Here is a 14118-nt window from a genome sequence, read left to right as displayed (position 1 = left end):
TCCATCAGGGTTTAAGGAGAACTTTGGAAGGACTTTAATTATAATTGTATTTTTTCACTTGGTTGGAAATTGGGTATTTGTTTTATTTAGTGTGACCATAATTACCTTTACCTTTGAATGAGTCTATGTGCCTAGCTACGGGGCAAGGTATTTGGGGAGGACCTGGACTTAATTACTGCGGCTCCTACAGGAGCAGAGTTACATGTGAATGCTATAAACAGTAAAATGCATAAAAAAATACACTCTGACACTGAACACTGAACCTTTCACACATGCAATAGAACAGCACAGACAGATACAGTTCCATGAACATTCCTAAAATGGTAATAATTAAAATAAAATAAACTACAAGCATACCTGTAGCTCGCCTGCTCTCAAGTCTATTGGAATTTTTGGATCTGAGTCCCATGGATTTGGAGGATTCAGTTCTACAAGTGAAAGACCATTGTCTTCGTCTTTTTCAATGACTGTACAAAAATATATGTAAATTAATGCAGATATTTAAATAATTCCAAGTGAGCAAGTAATAAATTGTAATGTAATTTGTAAATTTTACTGAATAATATACATTATTAACTATATTTTTCTAGTACTCCTTGCCAATACCCTAGCTCAGTCACAGTTTTTTAATAGAATTCTGAAAATTATTTTTGAGATTTTAATGGCACTTTGCGATGCATTCCAGACATTAGAGCTGTCTTTTTTAACAGTTTTTTTCTCCACCACACTTAGGTAGTACAGTTTGGTCACAGTATGTTACAGGACAGTAAAACAGCACACTGATGAGCTCATCACTCTCTCCAGTCTGTTTTCGTCAGATTGTTCCTTGTCAGAAAATGTGAACGTAACACACCTAGTTCGCTATTTGTTCTTGGCTTCCCTACACTACAGATAGGAATGATGACCATTGACAGCTAGATTGTTTAGTCCTGACAAAATAGCAAGTGCTGAATAATATGGTTCTAGCATCTATAGGAAACTGTATATGATAGTAATCTTTTCCTGATGTTTGATAGAAAACCTACTCACTTTTGCCACAAATGGAACATCCAATCCCCTCTCATTGAAACATATTTCTTTAGGAGAAGTAATGATACAAATGCCTCTTTCTCTAATCATAAAACCATGGTGGTTTCCATAAAACAGCTCAAAAAAGTAATTTTTTAGAAATACATGCATTACATGATCATATTATAGTTGTATTCTGAGTTGAACCAACACCAGGTCTGTTAAAGTGGAACTTCAGTGCAAATATTATTAAACAAATATTGAGATGCGCCTCCATTTTTGTCTAGACTTCATTCACACAGGTGTACTGATCTGTACACCTATGTGAAAAAGCATCTTCCTCCCGTGCAGCATGCACAGATATATCATACACCCCCATGCAGACAACCTGGTAAAACCAATGACAGCCAATATTAGCTGCATGGGCCTGCACAGATCTCTAAGCACATCCCATAGTGTACATCTTTCCAGTTCCATTCATGGGTGTACAGATCGGTACACCTGTGTAAATGAGGCCTAATTCTACTAAACTTCAAACACTGGATTCCTTTCCCTCTTTGCTGCACATGTGCAGCAGAAACCTCCTTCCAAGCATTTTTAGATACCAATGAATTGATTCTAAGTGCACAGATCTGCATGAGGTTAGGGTTATATATTTATCCAATGTGCGCAAGCATAGGATTTGTTGCATTTATAGACTGGTCTCTAATTCCACTATCTTAAGACAACAATTTCAACATGGTAAAGTAGCAGACTATAGCAGCTAGCAGTGAGGGAAAAGGAAGGGGGTACAGCAGCCAAAGTGGAGCCTCCTATTGTTATGTTTTTATATGATAGTTCTGTTTTAATTCAGCAGGTACGTTTATGGAGGTGCTTTTCCCTTGATTTTTCTGTGAAATAATAAGCTGATGTTTATGTGTCCAAAAGAAGTTTATAATCACCCTGGAAGGATGACTAGAGTGGTATTTAGTAAAAAATGTTTAATATTTTACTTTTAAAATTATGTTTACGTTTATTAAAGTGGTTTTAAAGGCAAAAGGTTTTTTACCTTAATGCATTCTCTGTATTAAGGTAAAAAACCTTCTGCATGCAACTCCCCCCAGTCCCCCCTTATCCTTATCTGAGCCCGATTTCGATCCATTGATACACATGAGAGGAGCTGCTATCTCGGCTCTCACCCTCCCAATTGTCTCAGAGACAGCAATGGGAGCCATTGGCTCCTGCCTCCTTCAATTACAGGCCGTGAGGAGGGATCAGGGGTGGGATCTAGACAAGCTCAATAGGCATACAGAGTAGCGAGCCCACATGAGTGTCCCCATAGGAAGCAGCTTGCTATGGGGGTACTCGGCAGGGGGGAGGAGCCAGGAGCACTGGCAAGGGACTTGAGAAAAGGAGGAATTGGGCTGCTCTGTGCAATGGCTTTGGTGGTATACCATATATGTTATTTCTGTCAGGGCAGGAGCCGAGGAACGGACAGGCAGGCCTAACAATGTAACGCACTGGCTGACGACAACCACCACCCACAGACTGGAGTCCCTCAGGGCGCGGAGTCTAAGTCCCAGGCTGCCCTTCACCAGGGCCCCTGATGGTGGGGATGGACTTGACGCAGCCAGGAACCAGGTCGCGGCCCCCGAGACACCTCAGCTGCGGTAATGGCTGCCGCCAATGGCGTGTAGCTGGTGGAAGAAACAAAAGAGTAGTCAGACAAGCCGGGGTCAACAACAACAGGACAAAACAGTACAGGACAGCAGACGAGAATCACAGGTCACAAGCCGGGTTCAGCAACAGAGGGTCAGATCAAAGGAGAATACAAAGAATAGTCAAGTCACAAGCCGAATCAGAATACCAGGAGAGTCACGAGAGTCAGAACAGAGTAATAGTAACACAAAGACACAAGACACAAGTGCAAAGAGCATGTGCGGGCCACAGGCTTATATGTCATCAGCCACGCCCCTCTGAGGGGTGGACCTCAGAGACCTGAAGGCATAAAAAGGACTCCCATCATGCACAGCAGAATCCAAGATGGACGCCAGCACATGGAGTAACATAACCTCAGGGAAAAGGTAGGACCTTGACAATTTCATGCTCTCAGATGTGCCCATTGAGCGCTGGAGGAGAAGAGTAGAGAGCCAGTGACTGACAGTCATGGCTCTCTGCTCAGAGCGGAGGGGGACAACTGATCAATCATTGTTGTTCGATCGCTCAGTTCTCACTGCAGAGCTGGCGGGGGACAGATGCAGCATAGACTCGAAGTCCATACTTCTTTTTTAAGATGTTGAGGATTGAGTGCTGCATTACTAGGTGGAGTGCCACATACATACACACACTTCAAGCTCTATAACTGCCATGACGGAGCACATTCTTACCAATGCTCTGAATTACAAGAGACTGTAGAATTTTCTGAGACACATATAATATTTCTTTATTCTGTATAGGCAATTTTGGAATAATTAAAGAGCCGGCGAAGTAAAAATTAAAGTGTGATTTTATTTTTATCACACAATGGCTTAAAATAACAATGTAAAACGTATCATGAATAACAGTTCCGTGTAGGTAAAACAGAAATATAAAAACATAAGTTATAAAGATGTGCTCCCCTTATTTTCAGGGCCATTCTTCCATGTGGTTCTTGTCTTGTGTTTTAGCAAGAAGAAAGAAGTGACGTGTTTTTATGTCTCTTTAGAGAATGCAGCTTTTCCAGTCTGTCAGTCCATAATGTCTTCATGCCATGCTTGTGTGTGTATGAGTGTGTGTAAAGTGCTCTTCGCATCTCTTAGGATGTCTTTTTATGATGCATGTATACGTCATAATTTGTGATCTTAGAACCTTGTATGGCAAACAATACTGCAATTTCATTGAAGGGAGGGGACTCTACATATATGGTCTTTTGATTGACAAGCTCATATGTAGTGGCTTATAAGCTGACAATGTTGCATCAGCCTGCTCATGTGACAAGTTTCTATGTTGAAATGATAGTATAAACTAAGAATCTATCTTTACAACATAACGTCTCAATGTTGTATATCCAAAAATCTACTTATGTAACACATATTACCAACTTATAAAACATAACCTAAATACACACAGATACTATTAGAATATACATTAATTCATACTAATTCTATTTTGGTTCACTCCCATGACATTCTATACCAAAGACCTTTTAACCAGCTATGCCCTTCTATAGAATACTCAGCTTCCAGCTAGTTAGCTTAACTCCAAATATATTTTTCTGTCTCCGCTATAACTGAAGAATTTAACACTATTACTTGTTCAATGCCAATCACACATTTTAATATTAATTATGATTGATCATAAAAAACAAATCTATATTTTGCAAGCTTGCCATCAATATAATATAAATGCTGAATTATGAATTTGGAATGCTTATCAGAGACATGCAGTTCAACCATAGTACAGAGGCCATGGCGCTGGTGGTGCTTTTTCAAAGCCTTACTTTGTGTATGTACTTTAAACTTTGTTCCATTTTATGAAATGCAACTCATTGTTGCCCTTATGCTTTACTTGCCTCTGTACTATTTTACAAAGGGGTACAGTGGGGCTGGGGAAGAAGCTCCACTTGCAAGAACCGTATAATTGATCTGGCAGCTTTAAAGCTACCCAGATCATTTTAACAGGAAAACTGAGAGCTGGCCGCACAAAACATATCGTAAACAAGCTCACAGCTGCTACTGCACAGTTTGGGTGCACTAGATCATGTGAGTGTTTTATTTTGGTTTTTAAATTAATTATTTGTAATATGGAGCGCGCCATGTAGTTTCTTTATTCACAAATAGAATGTATATTATTTAGTTTGTGTGACAGTTATAGAGTCTACAAACTATGGCATATATGTGAAATCTATCAACCCCGATGTACTGACTGCCTGTCTCATTTCTTGAAGTGCTAAAATGCCAGTACAAACACCTCCAAAATGACCCATTTTTGGAAAGTACTGTAGATAGTCTGAGGCAAATTAAAAAGGTAATAAAATTAGATTTTATTTCACTAAGCTGTCATTTAACAAGTTATTCCTCACACATCAGTGGCATACTTACAATTACACCTCAAAACACATTCTGCTACTCTTTCTGAGTATGGAGATACCAAAAGTGTGAGAGTTTTACTACCTAGATGCATAGAGGGGCCCAAAAAAAGGTCCTACCTTTTCCCTGAGGTTATGTTACTCCATGTGCTGGCGTCCATCTTGGACTCTGCTGTGCATGGTGGGAATCCTTTTATGCCTTCAGGTCTCTGAGGTCCATCCCCCAGAGGGGCGTGGCTGATGACATATAAGCCTGTGGCCCGCACATGCTCTTTGCACTTGTGTCTTGTGTCTTTGTGTTGCTATTACTCTGTTCTGACTCTTGTGACTCTCCTGGTATCTGGTTCGGCTTGTGACTTGACTATTCTTTGTATTCTCCTTTGATCTGACCCTCTGTTGCTGAACCCGGCTCGTGACCTGTGATTCTCGTCTGCTGTCCTGTACTGTTTTGTCCTGTTGTTGTTGACCCCGGCCTGTCTGACTACTCTTTTGTCTCTTCCACCAGCTACACGCCATTGGCGGCGGCCATTACTGCAGCTGAGGTGTCTCGGGGGCCGCGACCTGGTTCCTGGCTGCGTCAAGTCCATCCCCACCATCGGGGCCCTGGTGAAGGGCAGCCTGGGACTTAGACTCCGCGCCCTGAGGGACTCCAGTCTGTGGGTGGTGGTTGTCGTCAGCCAGTGCGTTACATTGTTAGGCCTGCCTGTCCGTTCCTCGGCTCCTGCCCTGACATTACACAAGTGCCATGAACCCTGACGGTGCAGGCACGCCTTCGCTCCCATCGCTAGTCGCCAGACTCGATCAACAGGATCACCTGTTGGATCAGTTCGCTCAGGCGTTGCAAACTCTGCTTGCACGCACTGCACACCTTGCTCCTGGTGCTATTAGGCCGGTAGTCACGCCGGTGGTCTCTCCCGCTGCTTCTCCGCCTATTGCGTCCACCACCTCGGCGGCTACATCAGCAGCACCCAGAGGTATGACTGGTTCTGCCCCTCTTCCACAGCGCTTTGGGGGTGAGCCGAGTCAGTGTCGTGGGTTCCTCAACCAGGTGGGTATTTATTTTGAATTAATACCCCACGCCTTTCCGTCTGAGAGGTCAAAGGTTGGGTTCCTAATTTCACTACTCTCAGACAAGGCCTTGGCCTGGGCAAATCCCTTATGGGAGAGGAACGACCTGGTGATTCAAGATTTTTCCGGTTTTGTCGATGCCTTCCATAGGGTATTCGACGTACAGGCTCGTTCCGCCTCGGCGGCCAAACTGCTCATGACCATGCATCAGGGTTCACGGACCGTGGCCGAGTACATCATAGAGTTTCGTACCCTGGCGGCAGAGGTCGGTTGGAACAATGAGGCTCTGGTGGCTGCGTTTTCCCATGGTCTTTCTGACACATTGAAGGACGAGATTGCAGCTAAGGAACTGCCTGTGGTGTTGGAGGAGCTCATCTCTTTCCTGATCCTGATTGACACCAGGCTCAGGGAGAGGCCTTTACTCAAGGAACGCCTGCGGAGGCCTTCCAATCAACTGGCACCTGCGTTTTCTGTCCCACCCGTTCCTCCCTCTCCTCCCGCGCCTCCTGGGGATAGATTGTCTGGTGGTGAGCCCATGCAGCTGGGGGCCGCTCGGCGTCGGGAGGGTCGCTGCCTGTACTGTGGTCTTGGTGGGCACTTTCGGCAGTCCTGTCCGGTCTGTCTGGGAAACGCTCGCACCTGAGATCCTGTCGGGGACAGATCTTGGGTGGAGTCTCCTCGTCCCCGGCGTTCCGCAGAGATAAGCCACTGATCACCGTTGTCCTCTCTTGGGCAGAGGGTTCGGTGACGGCCCAGGCGTTGGTAGATTCTGGGGCCGGCGGGTTGTTTATGGACAGCTCGTTTTCTGCCCAGCACCCCATTCCCCTGCAGGCTCGAGTTACCCCATTGGTTCTCGAGGCGATAGATGGCAGGCCCCTGCAACCACCGCAGGTTACCCACGAGACTATGCCAGTTGAAGTAGCTATTGGGGCTGTTCACAGGGAGTTGGCCTGTTTCCAGGTGATTTCTTCTCCGCACTATTCGGTGGTTTTGGGGTATCCCTGGCTCCAGATGCACAATCAAACCTTCAATTGGCAAACAGCCGAGATTCTCTCGTGGTCTCCACAGTGTGGGGCCGGGTGCATCCGTGGGCTGGTTAAGGTGTTGTGTGCCTCCTCGGTCTCTGCGTTGCCCACTGATCATAATTATGGGGAGTACTAGGACGTGTTTGATAAGGTACACGCTGGTGCCTTACCTGCTCATCGTCCTTACGACTGCGCCATATCCTTGCAACCCGGTGCCACTCCTCCGCGTGGCAGGGTGTATCCTCTCTCGGTTGTGCAGAATAAGGCCATGGAGGAGTACGTTGTGGATGCGCTTTCCCGGGGGCACATTCGTAAGTCTACTTCTCCAGCAGGAGCGGGCTTTTTCTTTGTAAAGAAGAAGGGTGAATTGAGGCCTTGCATCGATTATAGGGGTCTTAATCGAATCACCACTAAGAATGCCTACCCGATTCCCTTGATTACTAGTTGTTCGACCGCCTTAAGGGGGCAACAGTCTTTACCAAACTTGACCTTAGGGCGGCGTACAACCTCGTACGGATCAAACAGGGGGATGAGTGGAAGACCGCGTTTAACACCAGAACCGGTCACTACGAATACCTGGTGATGCCCTTCGGGTTGTGTAACGCGCCCGCAGTTTTTCAGGAATTCATAAATGATGTCCTTCATGACTTGTTGCAGCAGTGCATGGTAGTTTACTTGGATGACATCCTGGTTTACTCTGCCTCCATGGAGCCCCATATCCAGGATGTCAAGCAGGTGCTGCAACGATTACGTGAGAACGAACTTTTTTGTAAACTTGAGAAGTGCGAATTCCATCGATCCCAAGTTGCCTTTTTAGGCTACATCATTTCTGCGGAGGGGTTCTCCATGGACCCTCAGAAGGTTTCGGCGGTTCTGCAGTGGCCTCGTCCCAATGGTCTTCGGCCCATTCAGCGCTTTTTGGGTTTTGCCAACTACTATCGGAAGTTCATCAGGAACTTCTCCACGCTGGCAAAGCCTCTCTCAGACCTAACCAAGAAGGGCAGTAATCCTCACGAGTGGCCTTCCGAGGCCATCGTAGCTTTCGAGGCTCTGAAATCCGCCTTTGCGTCGGCTCCGATACTGTCTCATCCCAATCCTGGATTGCCCTTCGTCCTTGAGGTTGATGCATCCGAGACGGGAGTAGGCGCTCTCCTGTCTCAACGTCGGGCGCTCGATGGACCCCTACTTCCCTGTGGGTTCTACTCCAGGAAGCTTTCCTCTGCAGAGTGCAACTACCAGATTGGAGATAGGGAGTTGTTGGCAATCATTCTGGCTCTCAAGGAATGGAGGCACCTGCTCGAGGGCTCCGCGGTTCCGGTCCTCATTCTTACCGATCATAAGAACCTGACTTATTTTTCGGAGGCCAAAAGATTGACACCCCGCCAGACCAGATGGGCTCTGTTCTTGTCACGCTTCAACTATGTGGTTTCATATTTGCCTGGTTCCAAGAATGTCAGGGCTGATGCGTTATCACGGCAATACTCTGAGTTGTCCAGGGAAGACTCTGAGCCAATCTCAGTTATTCCTCCAGATCAGATCCTGGCTGCCATTCGCACCAGTCTGACCTCTCCTCTTGGGGAGCAGATTTTGGCGGCTCAATCTGATGCTCCTCCCGGGAAGCCGGAGGGTAGATGTTTTGTACCCGAGGGATTGCGCACCCGCCTGCTGCGTACCTACCATAACGCCAAAACTGCCGGGCATCCGGGGAAGAACAAGCTGTGTTGGGTCGTCTCTCGCTTATTCTGGTGGCCAACCCTCCGTGCCGACATTGCCTCTTATGTAGCGGCATGTTCGATCTGTGCCCAGAATAAGTCTCCCTTTGGGTCTTCTGCAACCCATTCCCAATGGGGAGCGTCCTTGGTCAGACCTAGGTATGGACTTTATTGTAGACCTCCCGGTGTCTCGGGGTCATACGGTCATCCTCATGATCGTCGATCGGTTTTCCAAGATGTGCCATTGCATTCCACTCAGGAAATTACCAACAGCACAAGAACTGGCCACGGTCTTTTCCAGGGAGATTTTTCGCCTGCATGGGTTGCCTAAGGTGATTGTCTCGGACCGCGGGAGTCAGTTCGTGTCCAGATTCTGGCGCGCCTTCTGCTCCCAGTTGGGTATTAGTCTCTCCTTTTCCTCAGCCTACCACCCGCAGTCCAATGGGGCTGCAGAGCGTTCCAATCAGGCCTTAGAACAATTCCTTCGGTGTTATATTTCAGACCATCAGGACGATTGGGCCGATCTCCTGCCTTGGGCAGAGTTTGCCAGGAACTCGGCGGTCAACTCCTCCTCCGGGATGTCTCCCTTCATGGCCAACTATGGGTTCCAACCCGCGGTATTACCTGAGAGGTTCTCACCACAGGACATTCCGGCTGTGGAGAACCATCTTGCTGCCCTGCGTTCTTCATGGGGGCAGATCCAGAGGGCCTTGAGGGACTCAGCTCAGCGCCAGAAGTTCCAGGCTGATCGCAGACGGTTGCCCGCTCCTTCATACCAGGTCGGCGATCGGGTGTGGTTGTCTACTCGCAACCTCAATCTTCGGGTGCCCACACCCAAACTAGCTCCCCGTTTTGTCGGTCCTTTCCGCATTCTCCGCAAAGTGAATCCGGTGGCCTATGCCCTTGCCCTTCTGTCTGGGATGCGGATCTCCAATATCTTTCATGTTTCCCTGTTGAAACCTCTGATCTGCAATCGCTTCACTACCTCTCTGCCTCGGCCCCGTCCTGTCCGGGTTGACGGTCATGAGGAGTATGAGGTGAGCCGGATCCTGGACTCTCGATTGGTGCGCGGTCGATTACAGTTCCTGGTTCATTGGCGCGGTTATGGTCCTGAGGAGCGTTCCTGGGTTCCTTCCGCGGATGTCCATGCTCCTGCCCTCGTCCACGCTTTTCATACCCGCTTTCCTCAGAAACCTTTTGTTGAGCCGTGGAGGGGGAGGGGCCCTTGAGGAGGAGGTACTGTCAAGGTCCTACCTTTTCCCTGAGGTTATGTTACTCCATGTGCTGGCGTCCATCTTGGACTCTGCTGTGCATGGTTGGAATCCTTTTATGCCTTCAGGTCTCTGAGGTCCATCCCCCAGAGGGGCGTGGCTGATGACATATAAGCCTGTGGCCCGCACATGCTCTTTGCACTTGTGTCTTGTGTTTTTGTGTTGCTATTACTCTGTTCTGACTCTTGTGACTCTCCTGGTATCTGATTCGGCTTGTGACTTGACTATTCTTTGTATTCTCCTTTGATCTGACCCTCTGTTGCTGAACCCGGCTCGTGACCTGTGATTCTCGTCTGCTGTCCTGTACTGTTTTGTCCTGTTGTTGTTGACCCCGGCCTGTCTGACTACTCTTTTGTCTCTTCCACCAGCTACACGCCATTGGCGGCAGCCATTACCGCAGCTGAGGTGTCTCGGGGGCCGCGACCTGGTTCCTGGCTGCGTCAAGTCCATCCCCACCATCGGGGCCCTGGTGAAGGGCAGCCTGGGACTTAGACTCCGCGCCCTGAGGGACTTCGGTCTGTGGGTGGTGGTTGTCGTCAGCCAGTGCGTTACATTGTTAGGCCTGCCTGTCCGTTCCTCGGCTCCTGCCCTGACAGTAGACCAGTGAGAAGGGAGTTGCAGTAGTCCAGGCGTGAGATAATGAGGGAGTGTACAAGTTGTTTAGTAGCGTCTGGGGTGAGGAACGTACGTATCTTGGAGATGTTGCGGAGGTGGAGCCTGCATGACTTTGATAGTGATTGGACGTGTGGTTGGAAGGAAAGGTTTGTGTCAAGGCTGACACCCAGGACTTTGGTATGTGGGGTGGGATTGATGGTGGCGTTGCTAGTCGTGATGGAGAGGATGGGGGGGGGGCGTGGGCTGGGGGGGAAGACCAGGAGCTCGGTTTTGGACAGGTTTAACTTGAGGAAATAGAGCGACATCCAGTCTGATATGTCGTTCAGGAGGTGGGCGATGCGGGTGGAGAGTGAGGGGGTGAGTTGAGGGGTGGAGAGGTAAATTTGTGTGTCATCGGCATAGAGGTGATAGTTGAAGCCGTGAGAGTGTATCAGTTTGCCAAGGGAGGAGGTGTATGTATATATAAAGTTGTAAATTAATAAACTACTTCTACCACACAGCATGGGCATATTTAGAATTACACCACAAAATACATTTGGCTACTCCTGAGTGTGGGATTAGCACATGTGTGAGACTTTTTTAGAGCCTAGAAACAAAGATGAATGTGTCAGGGGACAAATTGGAAAAGAACTGTCACTTTCACCAATACCCAGCACAGCCGCACTGGTTACTGGATGATCTTCAGCCCCCTGTGTTCCTGTGCTACTGTGTATGCTGTTACTTGGATTTCCTGTTACCGACCCAGCTTGCCTTTTGGACTTGTCTTGTCTCCTCTCCTGGCTCTGAACCCTGCTTGCTCTACTGACTTAGCTGCTGCCTGATTACCAGTGCATTACCTTGGCTTGTTCCTGACCCTGCAACCTGTCTCTTTTCCTGACAGACCTTCTGTGCATGACCCTTAGCCTTGCTCCTGATTCTGCCTTCCTGCTCTGTCCTGAGTTCACCTGGTGGTCATCATCTCAGCTCTTCAGGCTATCAAAAAGCTGACAAACTGTGTTTCTTTGGGCACAAAGGCAGAACAATCCAATTTTGAAAATGTGTCCATCCAGTTCTTGGGCCTAATCATATCTACAGATAGGATTGCAGTGGATCCGCAAAAGGCGAATGCCATCCTTGAGTATCCAGTCCCCTCTGATAAGAAAGGAATCCAGAGATTTGTAGGCTTTGCCAATTTTTATTGGAGATTTGTAAAAGCATTCTCCATTATCATTGCTCCAATTACTCAGTTGACTTGCCAGCATGCTCGATTTCAACGGTCACAGGAAGCTCAAGTAGCCTTTGACAAACTAAAGTCTCTGTTCACTTCACTTCTGCACCAGTGCTCCAAAATTCAGATCCTGCTTTACCTTGTGTTTTGGAGGTAGAGGCCTCAGAAGTTGCCACAGGGATGGTCTTATCTCAATGACATGGGCCCAAAGCGTTACTTCTTCTCACGGCAAATGAGCCAACCGGAAAGAAATTATGATGTGGGTGACCTGGAACTGTTGGCTATAAAATCTGCACTGGAAGAATAGAGAAACCTGATTGAAGGTGCAGCTCATCCCATTATGATATTCGTGGAACACAAGAACCTAAAATATATCTCAGGACTGTGCTCAGCTCTTCAGCCTCTGACCAGGTATGTGACACGATGCATAAATTAGGCATCTAATTCCCTGACTACCTATCATGTGTTTGGAGGCCCTGGAGTGTCAGGATAGTAGAAACTCACAGAAAATGATCACATTTTGGAAACTCTAATGCTCCTTTTACTATTTACAATAGTAAAAGATTAAATTTTTCTGCCACAAGTTTTTGGAAAATGCAAAAAGAAAATGAAAATTGATTTTTTTTATTTTTTTATAAAAAGTTGTAAATTAGTAAGATACTTCTACCACACAGCATGGTCATTCTTAGAATTACATCGCAAAACACATTTGGCTACTCCTGATTATGGGATTACCATAATGTATAATGTGTGAGACTTTTTACAGCCTAGCAGCATAGAGGGGCTCGAAATTCAAGGAGTACCTTCGAGTTTTCAAGGGGCATTGTCATGTATGCCGTCTACTCCCCCCCTCGCCGCACACAGCCTTGAAGCAGGCTGCGCGGGATGAGGGGAGGAGACCGCTACGGCAAGGGACACAGCTCCCCCGGCAATTCAGCCGGAAGTGCTGTGACCTCCCCCCCCGCTAGGAAATCCCGGCCGGGGGCCGCTGGGAGGTCTCTGCGCATAGGCCACCCTTGTCCTGAACTGCCCCTAGTGTGCGCACAGACTACCCGTGTCCTGAACTGTCCCTGTTGTGCGCACAGAACACCTGTGTCCTGAACTATCCCTGTTGTGCGCACAGACCACCCATGTCATGAACTGTCCCTAGTGTGCGCGCAGACCACCCACGTCATGAACTGTCCCTAGTGTGTGCTCAGAGCCCTAGCCAAAGTCCCGTTGGGCCTGTTATTCCTAGTATGCTGTGTGGGAGCTGTGTTGAGGCCAGACTCCACAGCCAAAGTCCTGTTTGGTCCCCGTGGGCCTGTTGTCCCTAGTATGCTGTGTGGGAGCTGTGTTGAGGCCATACTCCACAGCTAAAGTCCCATTGAGTTCCCGTGAGCCTGATGTCATCCCTAGCACGCTGTGTTAAGCCTAGACTCCACAGCCCAAGTCCTGTTGAGTCCCCGTGAGCCTGATGTCCCTAGAAAGCTGGGTGGGAGCTGTGCTGAGGCCAGACTCCACAGCCCAAGTCCCATTGAGTGTCCGTGAGCCTGATGTCATCCCTAGCACGCTGTATTGAGGCCAGACTCCACAGCCCAAGTCCCGTTTAGCCCCCGTGAGCCCGATGTCCCTAGAAAGCTGGGTGGGAGCTGTGCTGAGGCCAGACTTCACAGCTAAAGTCCCATTGAGTCCCCATGAGCCTGATGTGGTCCCTAGCATGCTGTGTTGAGGCCAGACTCCACCCGTTGAATCCCCGTGAACCCGCTTACCGTGGGTGTCCCTATAAGCCGCATGTCGCGGAGTGCCTTCAACTGTCCTGATTAAGTATCTTTCATAGTTCAATAAAGCTTTGTGTGTTCCCATCTTCTTTGCGTGTTCTGTCCTGCCTATGCATCCGTCACAGGCATAAATTACGTATCTAATTTCCAGACTTCCTATTACATTTGTTGAAGCCCTGGAGCACCAGGACAGTAGAAAAACCCACAAAAAGACCACAAGGTATTTTTTTTTTTTTTAGAGATATGGTGGGTCTTTTTTGAAGATTTTATTTTTTTGCCACAGATTTTTGTAAAGTGTGGAAAGAATATAAAATCTATTTTTTGGGGATGCACCAATACCCTTTTTTTCATCAGAGAGTATGAGTACCGATACTTTAGGTCAAGTACTCACCAATATTGATTACCGA

General features: G+C 47.6%; 1 protein-coding gene across 1 annotated transcript in view; it reads right to left on the bottom strand.

The window, feature by feature from the left end:
• Positions 1 to 14118, bottom strand: part of LOC149458374 (cytidine monophosphate-N-acetylneuraminic acid hydroxylase-like) — a 253892-nt gene that overhangs the window by 132168 nt on the left and 107606 nt on the right. The window contains exon 4 of the mRNA XM_089682231.1: positions 358 to 467. Coding sequence (XP_089538357.1) covers positions 358 to 467 — 110 coding nt within the window. The remainder of the gene's footprint in view (positions 1 to 357; positions 468 to 14118) is intronic.

This window comes from Staurois parvus, unplaced genomic scaffold (assembly GCF_062004578.1).
Source record: "Staurois parvus isolate SC_StPar_1 unplaced genomic scaffold, SC_StPar_1.0 ptg000287l, whole genome shotgun sequence".
NCBI lineage: Eukaryota > Metazoa > Chordata > Amphibia > Anura > Ranidae > Staurois > Staurois parvus.
The sequence above is the reverse complement of the archived record's forward strand: the minus strand, read 5'-3'. Positions and strand labels throughout refer to the sequence as shown.